Here is a 16855-nt window from a genome sequence, read left to right on the forward strand (position 1 = left end):
AAAAAAAAAAGCTGATAGAGCGTAGGAATGACAGCCTAATTGGGCCTGCAGAATCCTCAGCTGGACTTTAAATTTCTGGGGGAAACTGTTTGCTCATCTTTGGTTTCTAGATAGATTCTAGTCAGGGACAGTATGGAGCTGGTGCTCGAAATGCTTACTTTATAATTAAATTATATATGCTAAGGGCCAGGCACTGTGCTAAGGAGAGGAGAGCAGTTGCTTAAATAATAATAATGTAGTGAGTGAGTGGTATGTGAAAGGAAAGGTTGTGGGGTTTGTAAAGGCTCAGTGGAAGAGAGACAGTATGTCAGGGAGAGATGATGAGTTTCGTTCTGGACATGTTGAACTGAAATCTCAGTAGACATGCCTCGTAGGCAGGTGACTATGAGTCCAGTGTAGATACAAGGTAGAGATTTGGGTGTCAGTAGGGCATAGATGGCGGGGTGCCTGGGTGGCTCAGTTGTTAAGTGCCTGACTCTTGATTTCAGTTCAGGTCATGATCTTAGGGTTATGGGATTGAGCCCCATGACAGGCTCCATGCTCAGCTTAGAGTCTGCTTGAGATTCTCTCTCCTGGGACGCCTGGGTGGCTCAGCGGTTTAGCGCCTGCCTTCAGCTCAGGGCCTGATCCTGGAGACCCGGGATGGGGTCCCATATTAGGCTCCCAATATGGAGCCTGCTTCTCCCTCTGCCTGTGTCTCTGCCTCTCTCTGTGTGTCTCTCATGAATAAATAAATTTTTTAAAAAAGTTTCCTCTCACTATTCCTCTGCCCCAACCCCTGCTAGCTCTAAATAAATAAATAAATAAAATGTTTTTTGAAAATAGGGCATTGATGGTGGTCAAACAAATGAGATGGCTGTAGAAGGGTACAGGGAGTGAGAAGGACCAGCCTGTTACCCCAAGGAAGACCAACAGGAAGGAGTAAGCAGGAGGAAGAGATATCAGCAGATACTGAGGAGGAAGGAGCACTCAAAGAGAAAGGGGGAAAACCAAGAAAGGGAAGAGGATGAGTCAGGGAAAGGAATGCAGTCGGCAATGTCAGATGTGGCTGAGAGGTCAAGCAAGACAGGTCAGAGAGAGGTCCACTGAGAACGTGGTTCCGAGGTGTCCATCAGGAACATTTCTGTCATTGCTGCGTTTCATTGTGTGTGCGCACACAGCATATGTGGAGCTGGAACTTGGAGCAGGGTGTGTAAGGGCACCCTGGAGGCCACCATAGTGGGGCTCGTGGTCACTCACAGAGAGCCCTCATTTACTCTGGGTAGCTTTGGAGAGGGACCATTAAGGGACACTGCAAGAAGAATAAGCACAGTTTAACCCTTTCATTGTCCAGTGGGAAAATGGAAGACAGCAGAGAGGAAACAATTTGCTTGGTCTAGGAGTCAGGGGCACAGCCAGGACTTAAATCTGAGTCTCCCTTCTAGAAGAGTGACCTTGGGAGGAGTGGACATGAAATTCTTATTGGCTAAGGAATTATCAGTCAGTGACTTTGTCTATCACCTCAGTTTTTAGCTGCCTCTTTTTATATTTCTATAAAAAAATACTTTTTTATAGAATATATATTCTATATAAATATTTTACATACAAAATTCAAACATTACAGAAATACTCAACAAAGACAGTGAAGATCTCCTGTTATCCCCTTTCCCCTGACTCCCTCATTGACAACCACCATATTAAGGTGGTCTACGGGCACCTGAGTGGCTCAATTGGTTAAGTGGCTAACTTTGGCTCAGGTCTTGATCTCAGGGTCCTAGGGTTGAGCCCCAGGTCAGCTCTGCCTTTCGCTTCCCACTGAGCCAGTCCCTCTGCTTCTCCCTTTTCATGCTCTCTCTCTCAAATAAGTAAATAAAATCTTAAAAAAAAAAAAAAAGTTTGGTCCATATTCTCTCTCTCCCTCACTTAACACTAAAAAAATTTTGGTAAAAATATTATACTTCCTTATTCTGGATTTTTTATATAGTATTTTATTTTGGGATATCTGGGTGGCTCAGCAGTTGAGTGTCTGCCTTGGGCTCAGGGCCTGATCCCGGATTCCCAGATCGGATCCAGTCCTGCATCAGGCTCCTTGCAAGGAGCCTGCTTCTCCTCCCTCTTCCTTTGTCTCTGCCTCTCTCTGTGTCTCTCATGAATAAATAAAATCTTTAAAAAATAAATAAATAAAAAATAATAATAAATAAATAAGAAATAAAAGATACTGCCAAATCACCCACTTGTGCCAGTTCATTGTCCCACCAACAGGTATTATGAATGCCCATCTCCCCACACCCTTACCAGCTATGGGTATTATCATTTAAAAAGTCTTTCCAACTTTAATGAGGCTGAATATCTTCTCATAGCCTTATTATCCTTCTACAATATTCATTGAATTATCTATTTATAACCTCTGCCTATTTATTATTATTGAGTACTTTCGGTCAGTGAGTTCTTATTGGGCAATAATGATTGGCTCGATAAAAAAAAAAAAAAAGGAAGTCTTTGTACCAAATTGCTAACAGTATTTATTTACCTCCAGGGAGTGAGATATAGAAAATGAGGAGGGGGATATCTTCATTTTTATTTTACATCATTCTGTGTTATTTTACAATCTATATGCATTACTTTTGTAATTTAAAAAAATAATACAGAGAAAAACAATTACAACAACAAATAAATCTTTGGCCTGGATTCTCAATGGCTGGAAATTCATGTTGGGCACAAGTTTTTATTGATTACAAGTTATTTTTTGGTTTATATGCAAAAAATTTATTGAATGACTCCTAATAAGCTGGCACTGCCCTAGGCACTTTAATAGATCTTTCATCCTCATCCTCACAACAGCCCTGTGAGGTAGGAAATGGTCCCATTTTATAGAGTTCTTAATAGGCAGGAGATTATTGCTTGATATACTTCTATTTGCCACATGTTTTCACCGGCTAGAGGTTCTTATTGGCTGGTGATTCATTGGTCAAGAGCTTTCATCGGCCAAGAGTTCCGATAAGTTGTTCTAAGACTCAAGTAATCCAAAATACTAGAAAATTTCCCCCTTAGGAGTAATAGGGAAGGTGGGATAAAAGTGGAGTCCATAGGCCCTCCCTCCAAGCACCATTGAGCACCACTGAGTTTGCTTTGGTCACCTATTCAAGGTGGAAGACGGAGGGAGAGTAGGGAATGGGACAGTGGGAGAGGAGAGAAAGTGGTTATAAGTCTTCTCGCTTCTTCAAGATGAGCTTCCTCACAAGTGCTGTGATCTGGGGCCTGATATCTTCCACCGACACAGTTGGGTCCCAAGCCCCTACTACCTTTCCATCTGGGGCCACTAGGTATTTCCAGAAGTTCCAGGTGGGCTCCTTCCCAGAAGTCTCTAGAGAAAAGGGAAGAAAGAGAGCAAAGTGTGCTTCCCCTGTGTCCCCTCTCCTGGAATTCCACTACCAGTGTCCATCCTTCCCTTGAAGCAGTGGTTCTGTTGGTAAGAATTAAGTTTTTAAAATCCTGATGCCCAGTCCACACCCAGACTACTTTTTTAAGATTTATTTATTTACGATAGACAGAGAGAGAGAGAGGGAGAGAGAGAGAGAGAGAGAGGCGCAGAAATACAGGAGAAGGGAGAAGCAGGCTCCATGCAGGGAACCTGATGCAGGACTCGATCCTGGAACTCCAGGATTGCACCCTGGGCCAAAGGCAGGCGCCAAACCACTGAGCCACCCAGGGATCCCCACACCCAGACTACTTAAATCAGAATCTCTGGTAGTAAGATTCAGGGATCAGTATTTTTTAAAAGCTCTCCAGGAGATGCCAGTATGGCCCCAACGTTGAGAACTATTGCTTTAGAATTCTGTTAAGTGTTTGATAAAAGCAATATCAGCTCCTCCTTTCTTAATGATCTCAAACTACTGAATAGTCTACACCTATTCTCTAATGAAATCTTAATGGTTTCCAAATGTTAATCTGTGGACTGGCTGCATCTGAATCATGGTGGTGGTGGGGAGATGGTGTGGGGAGGTGGTTAATATAGACAGATTCTTGGGATACTCGGGTGGCTCAACAGTTGGGCATCTGCCTTCGGCTTGGGGTGTGATCCTGGGGTCCTGGGATCAAGTCCCGCATCAGGCTCTCTGCAGGGAGATGTTGGTGTCTCTGCCTCTCTCTGTGTCTCTCATGAATAAATAAAATCTTTAAAAAATATGTATATAAAGAGATTCTCAGGCCCTGCTTCAGTAGGTCTCAGGCTAACCCACTTTTAAGAGCTCCCCAGTTGCTTTTTTTTTTTTTTTTTTTTTTTTTTATGATAGTCACACAGAGAGAGAGAGAGGCAGAGACACAGGCAGAGGGAGAAGCAGGCTCCACGCACCGGGAGCCCGACGTGGGATTCGATCCCGGGTCTCCAGGATTGCGCCCTGGGCCAAAGGCAGGCGCCAAACCACTGCACCACCCAGGGATCCCTCCCCAGTTGCTTCTAAAGCAGTGATGACACTGACTTGTCATGGTCACAGCATTTGAACTTCTGGTATAAAAAAGAAATCTGTAAATCTATAACCTATAACTATGAGACCCGGAAAAAGTACTAATAAAAACATAGGGGAATAAACAAATACTAGGATTGACTCACAGAACAAAATTCAAATCTGCCTCGGTAAGGGATCCTTTGTTTGCTATACTGTTGTTTTTCATCTACTCCTCCAGGCGAATGGGGGGTGGCGGTAGGGATTTGAAGGCATCAGAAGCATGGAGCAGGACAGCAGCATGGAGCCCAGAAAGGAAGAGAAAGGCCCAAGGGAAGAAACAGGGCCATAGTGACAAGGTTGGCCTATGACCCCGTCTTGTGGTTCCGAGGCTTCTGGGGTTGCAAAAGGGATCTATTTCTGAAATATTAAGGTCTGGTATTTTTTGGCTCATGGCCTCCAGACTTGGCCCCTAACTCAGGGCAAGAGTCGCCCGTCCTGTCCCCCTCCTGGCCAGCCTTCTCTGGGGATGTGGCTTGTTTTCTCTATCCTAAGCTCGCCTGATGCACAGACGGCACCTGAGGGCCGGGTCTCCTTTAAGCAGCCCCGTGAATGAAAACAGGGTCCCAGCGAGGCCTGCAGGAGTGGGGGGGGCCTCAAGGGCCGGGTGGGGCTGCTCTCGATCGCCAGCGCCCAGCGCCAGCGCCCAGGGCTAGGGCCCGTCACCCAGCCGGCCAGCGGCTTCTCCTAAGGGGCTGCGACCGCAGGGGACTCACGGGTCAGGTACTTGAAGGCCGGGTGCGCCCCGGTGCCCGTGACCGCGACCTTGCTGAACATGGGGAAGGAAACGCCGTAGGTGCGGCGGGCGAAGCTCTCGATCTCGCGGTCGCCGTCGGGCTCCTGCTGGCCGAACTGGTTGCAGGGGAAGGCGAGCACCGTGAAGTGCCGGGGCCCCAGGTCCCTCTGCAGCTGCTGCAGGCCCCGGTAGTGGCCGTCCGTGAAGCCGCACGCGCTGGCCACATTCACCACCAGCGACACCTGTGGCAGAAGCAACCGGACACACGCAGCCTGAGTGGTGGGGCCCTGGGTGCCCCGGGGCCTGACCTCCAGTGCCGGGTGGCACGCAAGGGCAGCACCCCAATGGGCACCAACACGCCCACAGAGGCACCCCACATCCCACGTGCACACGCGCGCGTCTGAACAAAAATACATTTAGCACACATCACACAAAGCCCACCAACACACACATTTATAGAGGTGCACCCACGGGTGCGCTCACGTCCTGAGGTAACGTCGGGGAGTGCAAAGGTGGATGTGCGTTCAGGTTTGGGCCTAGTCGACCGCGCTCATCGCCCTCGTGGCCTCCCTTGCAATAGACCCACTGGAAACCCATGAGGGCAGGAGCTACGTCTGCTTCACTCCCAGGCGTGACACACGGAAAAGCCTCAGAAAGTGTTTGCTGAATGAATACATGTGCACACGTACACAATCACCTGCAGGGGTTGTAGACAGACATGGGGTTTCTTCATAAGAGGCCCTCTCCCTCCAGCACACAAATATCACTTTCTTGAGTCACTAGACTAAACCTTAAATGTATTATCACCTTATAATAAATGTGTTTAACTATAGCCTTTAGGTGATAAATACAAAGCTGGCTGATAGAACTCAATTATAATACTGCATTTAGAATTTTGGCACCAATGCTGTTTTTAGCTTCTAGTTATACATTGTTAAAGAATTCTTAGGGATCCCTGGGTGGCGCAGCGGTTTAGCGCCTGCCTTTGGCCCAGGGCGCGATCCAGGAGACCCAGGATCGAGTTCCACGTCAGGCTCCCGGTGCATGGAGCCTGCTTCTCCCTCTGTCTGTGTCTCTGCCTCTGTCTCTCTCTCTGTGTGACTATCATAAATAAATAAAAAATTAAAAAAAAAAAAGAATTCTTAAATCTTACCGTGTCTGGGCAGCCCAGCCCCATTCCTTTGGCCACTTCTTTAGAAGAGCCGGGATTATACTGGCTGGCTCCATAAAGAGAGTCCCCTCCCATAGGGAGCCTGGCCACGCACAGGCACAACTGCTCAGGCTACACACGGTTTCTCAACCTCAGCACTTCAGACATTTTGGGTCAGATATTCTTTGTTACACGGGGGCTGTCCTATTCATTGTACAAAGTTTAGCAGCATCGCTGGCCTCTACCCACCAGATGTCTAGTTTTGACAGTCCAAAATGTCTCCAAACATTGTTGCATGTGTCCTAGAGTAGGTGAGAACTACTGGGCTGAATGGTGAGAACACTGAGTTAGAACTCCCCTCCCCTGCTTCCACCAGGTAAGGAAGGACCCAGTCCATGGGGCCACAGGTCATTAGGACAACCTCTCTCATTTGTGTCAGCATGTCATAGTCTGCCTGTGATGGGGAGAAACTAGGACCCTTAACTCCCTTCCCTAGTTAGGGGTCTTTCTCTTTTTTCTCTGCTGGATCCCTGAGCAATGAGAGCATGAAAGGTTGCTTATTTTTAATTTACATCTTGTGCATCTGCCCACTTTTTTGGAAGGAAATTCTACTTGTCCTTCCATACCTGAAACCTATAAAGTTTATCTTTAAAGTGACCAAAACATGGATGGACAGACACATCCAAATGCACATAGTTATATATATATATATATATATATATATATATATCCAAATATAGATACAGACTCAGGTGTGCACATAGGAATAAACAAAGAAAACATTAGCACACACACTACACTCAGGCCTCTACATGTGTAAGCTCACGTCCTAGACAAGCACATTCCCAGGCAGTCACTTATGCATCATACTCAACACTGGTCCGAATGACAGCCTTCCCAGTTGAGCCTGAGGGCACAAACCATACAATCTTGTTCATGGCTTTGTCTCTGGGATTGGACTCAGTGCCAGGCAGGTACTGGCAGCCAGCAAACCTTTTTCAATTTTTAAAAAGACTATGGTAAAATACATATAATGAGCTAGTAGTTATTAACAGCTTCCCTGAAATGCCTGTTTCTGATTTCCCTTTAAACCTGGCAGTTAAGGGCTTGGGTTTTAGAACTGGACTGCCTGGGTTAAAATTCTCACTCTATCTCCTAGTAGGTATGTGACTTTGTTCTTTTTTCCTATTGTTTTTTCTTTCTTTCTTTCTGTCTTTCTTTCTTTCTTTCTTTCTCTTTCTTCTTTCTTTCTTTTTTCAATTTTTTTCTGATTGATTTATTGGCTTCTCATTCCCATCAGTGAAAATCCTTGGCTTTTTAGGAGTTACCAATGACCTAGAGTAATTTTTTTTAAGGATTTTATTTATTTATTCATGATAGACACACACACAGAGAGGCAGAGGGAGAAGCAGGCTCCATGCAGGGAGCCAGATGTGGGACTAGATCCCGGGACTCCAGGATCATGCCTGGACCGAAGGCAGGCGCCAAACCGCTGAACCACCCAGGGATCCCCCTGACCTGGAGTATTAAAACATTCAGAATTCTGGGATAACTTCTCTGGATCTGTTCCTCACATTCTGAGTACCTTACTCTGAAAATAAATAGACTTTGTCCTATTTATGTCTTAGTACTTAATACCACCGTACTAAGAATTACCTTGTTCATTTCTTTGTTCCTGTTTATTGTCTCTCTCTTTTCCATTTCAGATACATTTTATTAAAGGGAAACTTGTCTGTTTTCTTCACCACTGTATCCTAAAGACTGGCCTAATACTTAGTATATAGTAGGTGCTCAATAATAAATAATGAATGAGGGCAGCCCCGGTGGCGCAGTGGTTTGGCACCGCCTTCAGCCTGGGGCATGATCCTGGAGACCTAGGATAGAGTCCTACGTTGGGCTCCCTACATGGAGCCTGCTTCTGTCTCTGCCTTTCTCTCTCTGTGTCTCTTATGAATAAATAAATAAAATCTTTAAAATAAATAAATAAATAAATAATGAATAGCAGAGTTGGTCAAGTGCTAAACCTGGGGCTTTGTCATGCCAACACTAGAAGGAAGGAGAGACCAGATGGAGAAGGCCTTCTCCTACTGGTTCTTTGTCCTCAGTCCTGGATGAGTTGCCCTGCTGGGTACAGTGCTTCTGATGGAGGAAAATGTTGGGGTTCAGAGCCAACAACCAAGAAACAATTCTTAAGACATTGTCGGTGCAAAACGGTGCTTTTATTAAAGCACAGGGACAGGACCCAGGGGCAGAAAGAGAGTGGCTGATTATACACTTTCAAGTTGAGAGAGGGTTAGGGATAGCACAAATCTCCAAGGCATTTTGGAAGCAAGGTTTCCAGGATCCTGAGGGGGCTAACTATTGTCAGGAAAAGGTCAATTATTACTACTTAGTAAAAACCCAGTCATGAGACCCAGTCAAGGGTGCTTCTGATATACACCCTTCAGATGTATATCAGTGGCTCATTTGCTTGGACGATGATTGCCAACCTGTATCTTGGGGGGGTGGCAAGAGAAAAAAAAAAGTTTCCAGAGGAATTTTTATATGTTAAAGCAGACTCAATGGATCCTGGGGGTCAGGCTAAGATTATCTTTTGTTCTTAGCAAAGTGTCAACAACATCGAGGCAGCTGAGCTCCTAGAGGAAAGTCACTCTACCTGTTTCAAGGACTTGTCAATGGGTTGTAGCAGCAAAGAAATTTAATTTTTTCTTTTGCCTTTGTTTCCCACATCACTTCCACACTGTTATCTCATTTGAAATTCACAACACATTAGGGAACAATTAGGACAAGGAACACCAGGACTCCCACCATAATTTGGCATTTTAAGGTTTAGAAAGTGCTGATAGCCATTTCTTTGTGGTCCACCCAAACCTGGATGCTGTACCTATGTGTCCATTACCAGCTCCCCACATTTCCCACACCAAGGCCCTAGGTAGGTCTATCTTTTTTTTCCTCCTTTTTTGCCTCAAGCCCATTTTGAGAAATGGACTGTGAGTGCTCTTTATTACACACAGTGCAACATCTAGGCCTCTGAATATAGCGTTCAAGGCCCCTCTTGGGCCCTCCCTACTCTCTCCAGTCTCATATTCCGCACTCAGCGTCACGCTTGATAATCCTGCCAGCAGAGCTGCTCGAAGCCCACCCACCCCTCCTCCTTCCTTGTCCGTGTTGGTTTGCTTCTGAGCCTTGGTATGAACAGTTCTTTGTGTGGAATGCTCTTCTTGGGTCTTGCCACTCACTCTTGTTTCAAAGACTTACCCAGGCCCATTTTCCCTGTGCGTCCTCTCTGAGCTAGCTCCCGCCTTGGTGAGGAGACAGCTGTCAGCCTTGGGGGACTCTGGTAGCTCAGCCCCACTGCCATCTTAGGGTTTCGCCTGGAGAGGTCTACGGATGGATGGGGGAGTCCCCTCTCCACTCTGCTTTGTGGAGCTGGGCGAAACCCTGGGCAAAGGCCTTTCCTCTGGGGCCTTGGTGTGGGCGCTGGAGCAAGGTGTGCGCGCACCTGAGCGGGTCCCTGCCGGGCTGCACGTGGCCTCCGCGGGGCTCTCAGAGGCCTGGGGAGCAGCACGGGCCCAGCGTGGGGGCGAAGGGGGCGGCGCTCTGCAGCCCGGGGGACAGGGGCTGGGCCGGCCGGTCTGACTCCCTAGCCCAGGGCCGGGAGGGGAACCCGCGCCGGCCGACGGGGTTTCAGGTTTCCCTGCCCGGGCCGGGCCACGTCGCCGCGGGGCTGAGGTGGGGGAAGGGGGAGAAGGCGGGACAGGGGGCCCCGGGGCTGCCGGGGGGGGGGGGGGGGGGGGGGGGGAGCAGCAGGCCCTGCGGGGGGGAGCAGGCCCTGCGGGGGGGGCTGGGGGGGCAGCAGGCCCTGCGGGGGGGGGGGGGGGAGCAGCAGGCCCTGCGGGGGGGAGCAGGCCCTGCGGGGGGGGCTGGGGGGGCAGCAGGCCCTGCGGGGGGGGGGGGAGCAGCAGGCCCTGCGGGGGGGGGGGGCAGCAGGCCCTGCGGGGGGGGGGGGGCAGCAGGCCCTGCCGGGTCGCCCCCCGCGCCCGCACTCACCGAGCCGCGGTATTTCTCCAGCGACACCAGCTTGCCCCGGATGTTGACCGCCTGGAAGGCGTAGAAGTCCTGCTCCCGGGGCGCGCAGGCCGCAGCCCACAGGAGCAGCCACGCCGCCACCAGGGCCACCATGCCTGGCTCCGAGCAGGCAGCGCTGCGAGGGCGGAGTGGGCGCGGGGGGGGTGGGGGGCAGGGGGGCGGGGGCGGCCCCGGGGAGGGACGGGGGGCGGGGGCGGGCATGGGCGGCTCTAGGGAGAGGCGGGGCGGGCAGGGGGGCCCGGGGGCGCGGCGGGGGACCGGGCGGGGGACGGCCGGGTGGGGGGAGGACCGGGAGGAGGGGCGGGGACGGCCCCGGGGAGGGGGTCGGGGCGTGGATCCGGGGGCCCGGGCGCGCCCCGCCCTCTGCCCACGGGCGCGGGTCGCGGCCGGGCCTCAGGTGCCCCCCCTGCGCCGGCCCCCCCTGCGCCGGCCCCCCCCTGCGCCGGCCCCCCGCGCGCCCCGCAGCCCCGCAGCCCCGCAGCCCCGCAGCCGCGGCAGGGAGGCCCCGTCGGGGTGCAGGCCGCCGCGACCCCGCAGCCCCGGGGCACCCGCGCACCGACCCCCCGCGGAAGGGCAGGGAGAGAATGGGGTGAACTGAGGGCAGAGAGGAACAAAGGAGTCCTGAGGCCCGCGGATCGGGACTCCTCTGCTCTCTAGGACTTGCCTCGTTGCGTTGTCCTGTCGGTTTGCTCTTCTCCTTAGTGTCCCTTTCCCGGTGGCTGCGACCTCTCCCAGGGGCTATTGGCATCCCTCCTGAGCGCTGGCCCACTGACAGGCACCTTCAGGGTCTTGCGATGAGCTCGTACCAGGCAGTAGTAAATGACCTTACCTTAGGGCAGCTGGCCCCCTCAAGGTCCTGAAAGCTTTCCTTCAAAATTCCTTAGAGTCTCAGGCTACCCCTAACCCTCACTAAGAAATGTATCGTCAGTCACCCCTCAGGACCCTCGTGCAGCTCTTTCTGTCCACGAGTCCTATCCCTGTGCTTTAATAAAAGCACCTTTTTGCACCAAAAAGCATCCCAAGAATTTTTTCTTGACTGTTTGCTCCTGGTCCATGACTTCAAAGTGCTTGTCAAGTTGAATGGTGTCTACAAACTTTAGGTGAATGCATGTAGGTTTCCTGAGAGGGATGGCACAGAGAAAGGGAAGAGAAGACAGAAAGGGCCTGTTGCAAGTTGGGTTTTGGAGAAGCAGTCAGAGATGGAGGTTACGGTGCAGGAATTTTTGAAGGAGCACCCTTGGGATCAACATCTGTGGAAGGGAGGGAGGGAACAGGAGGGGGCTCCTACTGTAGGGTCCAGAGCTCCTACAGGCCAAAGACCAGTGTTGGCTGACCCCCTGGGGACTCTGGAGCTACAATGGCCCATCACAGTAGTCCCCCAGATAAACTAAAATGGCCAGACTGGGGTTTTATATCCCTGCTTCACCAGTCCTTGAATGTGGGGCCAACTAGGAAGGTGACCTTGTCCCTCGAGGGGCTGACAGTTGAAGGCCTTCCACTGACCGCCCTCCCAGTAGCTGGTGTCTCAGGTGTTTACTGATGGGGAGTCTGAGCAGCATATCACAGTGTCTCACACATTCAGAAAACCCTTACTGAGCTCCACAAAATGCCAAGCATAGTGCTGGGTGCTGATGCTCTACTAGCTCTTCAGGACCTCACAGGCCACTGTGACAGTGCAGCTGGGGCGCAGGAGTGGACGAGCTCCTGGCTCCAGGGGTCCCAAACAGACCAAGTTTGGCCACCTGTTTATTAACTGATAAAATCCAAAGGCAGAGAGATGTGTGGGAGTGAAACAAGAAAGGAATTTATTCAGGAAGGCCACTCCTGGGAAGACAGCAGACTAGAGTCTCAAAGACTGTCTGTACAGAGCCACAAGTGCTTCCAGGTTTATATAAGGAAAACGTGGGACAGAAGTGGGTGGGATGTGCAGGTGGGCAGTGGCAGATTGATCACTGTCTTGGAGTCAAGTTATGGTCAGGGTCTTACTGGCTCAGGGCAGTCCTGATTGCCTGAGAGGGTGAGTTGGGTTCCCATCAGGGGATGCTTTGCCTGCAAGGTCTTCAATCCAAGCTAAGAGACAAACTGGAAAAAAAAGAGCCCAACTGGAAAATTTGAGATCAAAATGGAGGCAGCTGAAGTCCTTTTTAAGTTAATATCATGGCTACACACTCCTATAGTCCTTCGACAAACACTTTATTGAGTACCTGGTCTATGCCAGGTTCTGTTCTAGGTGCCTCTATGTAGTGATGAACAGGACAGCAGGGTCCCTCCCGGGGGGGGGGACACAGGTATTAACTAATTCATAAACAGGTCTATAATCACTGCTGTGTTAAGTACCGTCCTAAACCAGCCTGCTGCGGGGAGGGGGCATAGACAAGGAGGCCTTCCCAGAGGAAGAAAAGTTTGAGCTGCACTCTGAAGACTAAGTAGAAATTAGCCAGGTTGAAGCCAGGAAGCAAGTGCAAAAGTCCTGAGGGAGAGAGAAACATGGTGCACTCAAGAGTACAGAAGGCTGGTCCTGGGTGGGGCAGAGAGAGCAAAGGGGAAGGAATGAGGCGGGTAAGGGTGAGGTCACGCAGTACTGGTAGGCCACAGTAAAGAGTACGGTCAAGAGTAAACCAAGAAATGATCATGGTTATTTATTTGTTTGTTTGTTTGTTTATTTATTTATATTTAGAAGGTGAAGGGGGGGGCAGAGGAAGGAGAGAGAGGAGGGGGAAAATCTTAAGAAGACCCCACGCCCAGTGCAGGTCTCGATCACATGATCCTGACATCAGGACCTTCGCTGAAATCAAGAGTCTGCTCTTAAAACTGAGCCACCCAAGGGCCCATTGTTGTTATTTAAAACAGGGGAGTGGCAGCGAGTCCTATGGTGTGGAAAGGTCTCTGGCTGTTCCAAAGAAAGTGCATAGAAACAGGAAGAGCACGTGTGTTCTGGACACTGAGGTAAAGGAAACTCTGGGTTCTTAAGCCATGAGCAGTGGTGAACCTAGCAGTCAGGAAAGTTCCTGGAGGTGGTGACACTACAATCCTGTCTTCAAGGAGGGATGAGAACTCTGCAGGTTAGGGAAGAGGAGGGGGAAATGTGAGCCTGAGAGAGCAGGGCCTGTGAAGGCCCGGAGTCTACAAGGGGCTGCTTGGCCGTTGGCATAAGAAGGTAGAGGGTAGATGAGATTGGGGGGTCGTCAGGGCCACATGGAGGGGGTCATCAGGGCCACGCCGAGGAGCTTGGGCTTTGCTCTCTGCTGTGATGAGCAGTTTTGGAAGGTGGCCGCAAGCTCACAGTCAATGAAACTGAAAGCCAGGCCTTTAAAGTCAGAGCTGGGCTCCTTCTGCACTGCCAGGGTGGCCTCTCTGCCCAGGAGCAGCAGCCTTCTCGGAAGAGGCAGAGAAGAGAAAAGGTGCCCCCCCCACCTTGGGCCGGTGCCGCCTGTCCCTTTCACTCAGCCTCTCCCTGCAAGTCCCAATGACGGTGGTCCGCAAATTCTGCGCCATACAACTGGGAGTTTTGCAAGCTTGGCCAAGCTATTTCCTGTTAAGACCCAGATGGGACGCCTGGGTGGCGTGATTCTGGGCCCAAGCAGAGAGAGAGGAGGGGGAAAATCTTAAGAAGACCCCACGCCCAGTGCAGGTCTCGATCACATGATCCTGCACTCAGTGCAGGATCGAGTCCCATGTTGGGCTCCCCGCATGGAGCCTGCTTCTCCCTCTGCCTGTCTCTGCCTCTCTTTCTGTGTCTCTCATGAATAAATAAATAAAATCTTAAAAAAAAAAAAAAATCCAGATAGGTAGGCATTTCTACTAAGCAGGGAAAAAAAGTAGTGGTGAAATGTTTCTCTTCTGGGATCTATCCTCCTCCCCTAGTCTGGTGACTTTTATTGTCTATGCTAGAATCTGATATGAAATGCTATTGATTTTAGCCATCAGTGAATATTTTGTCATTTTCTTTTCAGTCCACTATGAATTTTTTTGTGTTTCTGAAAGAGCGCAGCTGATTCCAGGTGGTCTCTCTATACAAGTAGGAGACCCACAGGCACACATATATGCACACGCAGTTCTTAGCAGAGCACCTGAAGGGCAAGGGACTCACTCCTAGATACCCTGTACTCGTCTTCCCATAATAAGCTCAAAGAAGCTTTTCCTGGGTACTTAGAATACCCATTAATGGTTTGTTCATTCATCAAATAGTTGAGCCCCTACTATCTACAAAACAAATTTTAAGGGTTAGGAATATAGTAGTTAATAAGACAGACAAAAAAATGACAATAGTCGGCAGCCCGGGTGGCCCAGCGGTTTAGCGCCGCCTTCAGCCCAGGGCCTAATCCTGGAGACCAGGGATGGAGTCCCAATCAGGCTCCCTGCATGGAGCCTGCTTCTCCCTCTGCCTGTGTCTCTGCCTCTCTCTCTCTCTCTCTCTATTCTCATGAATAAATAAATAAAATCTTAAAAAAAAAAAAAGACAATAGTTCTTGAACATACATCCTAGTAGAGGGAAAAGAAGGATAACTAAAAGTATAATATGAAACATATAGTACATTAGATGGCGATAAGCTGGGGAGAGGGATTGAGAATGGAGTGGGCAGTGGGAGGGATTTAGCGACTTTAATTCCAATGATCTGGCAAGAGGCCTCACTGAGAAAGTGGCATTTGAGCAAAGACCCGAGAAAAGAGAGCAAACAATGGGGAAAATTAGAAGAGCAGCCTTCCAGGAAGAGGGAACAGCAAGGACACAGGTCCTGAGGCAGGAGCATAGCAAAGAGGCTAGTGTGGTGGAAGTGAGGGGAAGGGTAGGAGGGGAGGACACTACAGGGTAATGGGATCCAGCATCTAGCAAGGCCCAGGCCCTTTGGCCTCAGGAGCCATTGCAAAGACACTGGCTTGGAATCTGAATGTAAGGCCCTTAAAGAGTTTTAAGCAGGGCACCTGGGGGGCTCAGTTGGTTAAGTGCCTGCCTTCAGCTCAGGTCCTGATCCCAGGGTCCTGGGACCATCTGGGCTCTGCTCCGCAGGGAGCCTGCTTCTCCCTCTCCCTCTGCCTGCCACTCCCCTTGCTTGTGCTCTCTCTCTCTGTCTCTCTGTCAGAAAACAATTTTTTTTCTTAAAGTTTTAAGCAGGGAGGGGCGCCTGGGTGGCTCAGTTGAGCATCTGTTTGATTTCAGGTTGGGTCATGATCTAGTGATGTAGTTTTTGAGTGTAAGTGAGGTCCAGAGACGATGGCCAAGAAAGAATTCTTGAGACATCTTGGGTGCAAAAACGGTGGTTTTCTTAAAGCATGGGGACAGGACCTGTGGGCAGAAAGAGCTGCTGCCCTGGGGTAGCACTGACTATATACTTGGGAGCTGGGGAGTAAAGGGAAAGGAGGATTTTCAGAACTTTTATATGCTAAAGAGGACCTACAAGACACTAAAGGCCTTGCCATTGTCAAGTTCAGGTTCTTTTCCCCTCTAGTAAAGCATTAACATTAAGATAGTTGAAGGAGTTAAGGGAGTTTCCTTCTGGAAGTTAGGTTCTTGGTAACAATGCTTTTTTTCCTTATAAATCACTAAGACATTTGTAAACTGAGGGAGAGTCTGGTCTTGCTGAACTGTGACCTCAACAAGTTAACCATTTGTTTTTCCTTTCCTTAGCTTTAGGGCAGCCAGGAGTGCCCGAGGAGTGTCACACACATCCCACCTGTGAGTGGGAGTGGATTGCGGGTGTCCATTGGAGCTTGGCCCTCAGCTTGCCCTCTGCTCCCTCACCGGTGGGATCGAGCCCAGCACGGAGCTCTGTGCTCGGCATGCAGTCTGCTTGTCCCCTCCCTCTGCTCCTCGTGCTGTCTCTCTCACGTGTGTATGGGCATGTTCTCTCTCTCTCAAATAATAAAATCTTTTTTAAAAAATTAAAAAGAAAAAACAGAGTTTTAAGCAGGGGAATAGCATTTCTAATTCATATTTTAACAGAATCACTGTGACTGTATCGTTGAAGTGAGTGAGGAGACCAGTCAGCAGGCTACTGGGGTAATCAATGGGAAGCAAAATGTAGGCTTGGGGACGCCTGGGTGGCTCAGTCAGTGGCTAAGCGCCTGCCTTCGGCTCAGGGCGTGATCCCGGAGTCCCAGGATCGAGTCCCACGTCGGGCTCCCTGCGTGGAGCCTGCTTCTCCCTCTGCCGGTGTCTCTGCCTCTCTTTCTCTCATGAATAAACAAATAAAATCTGAATGTAAGGCCCTTAAAGAGTTTTAAGCAGGGCGCCTGGGGGGCTCATTTGGTTAAGTGCCTGCCTTCAGCCAAAGGCAGACGCTCAACCAGAATCACTGTGACTGTATCGTTGAAGTGAGGAGACCAGTCAGCAGGCTACTGCGGTAATCAGTGTGAAGCAAAATGTAGGCTTGGGGACACCTGGGTGGCTCAGTCAGTGGT

The 16855-nt window shown here is 49.9% G+C and overlaps 1 protein-coding gene across 7 annotated transcripts; it reads right to left on the reverse strand.

Annotated features, from left to right (window-relative positions):
• Nucleotides 1-2477: 2477 nt before the first annotated feature.
• GPX7 (glutathione peroxidase 7) lies at nt 2478-10586 on the reverse strand. Of its 7 annotated transcripts, none has more exons than XM_072723940.1 (4): nt 10418-10567; nt 5689-5914; nt 5198-5459; nt 2478-3343 (listed from the first exon to the last, which is right to left on the reverse strand). In XM_072723940.1, exons 2-4 carry the CDS (start codon nt 5812-5814, stop codon nt 3180-3182), a joined length of 552 nt encoding a protein of 183 aa, XP_072580041.1. In that variant the 5' UTR covers nt 5815-5914; nt 10418-10567; the 3' UTR covers nt 2478-3179. The 7 variants fall into 7 exon arrangements, with proteins under 7 accessions (XP_072580041.1, XP_025847599.1, XP_072580040.1 ...); XM_025991814.2 differs by lacking the exon at nt 10418-10567 and adding an exon at nt 9626-10154; XM_072723939.1 differs by lacking the exon at nt 10418-10567 and adding an exon at nt 7886-10154 and having other exon boundaries at nt 5689-6172.
• Between the last annotated feature and the right edge of the window lie 6269 nt (nt 10587-16855).

Source organism: Vulpes vulpes, chromosome 10 (genome assembly GCF_048418805.1).
Source record: "Vulpes vulpes isolate BD-2025 chromosome 10, VulVul3, whole genome shotgun sequence".
NCBI lineage: Eukaryota > Metazoa > Chordata > Mammalia > Carnivora > Canidae > Vulpes > Vulpes vulpes.

What these genes read in the sequence shown, in the direction of transcription:
- GPX7 (XM_025991811.2), bottom strand. Translation starts at nt 5,633, where the DNA reads ATGTATTTTTGTTCAGACGCGCGCGTGTGCACGTGGGATGTGGGGTGC. An exon ending in GGCCTTCAAGTACCTGACCC is followed by an intron (nt 3,344 to 5,197) that starts GTGAGTCCCCTG and finishes CCTTTTCTCTAG; the next exon opens with AGACTTCTGGGAAGGAGCCC.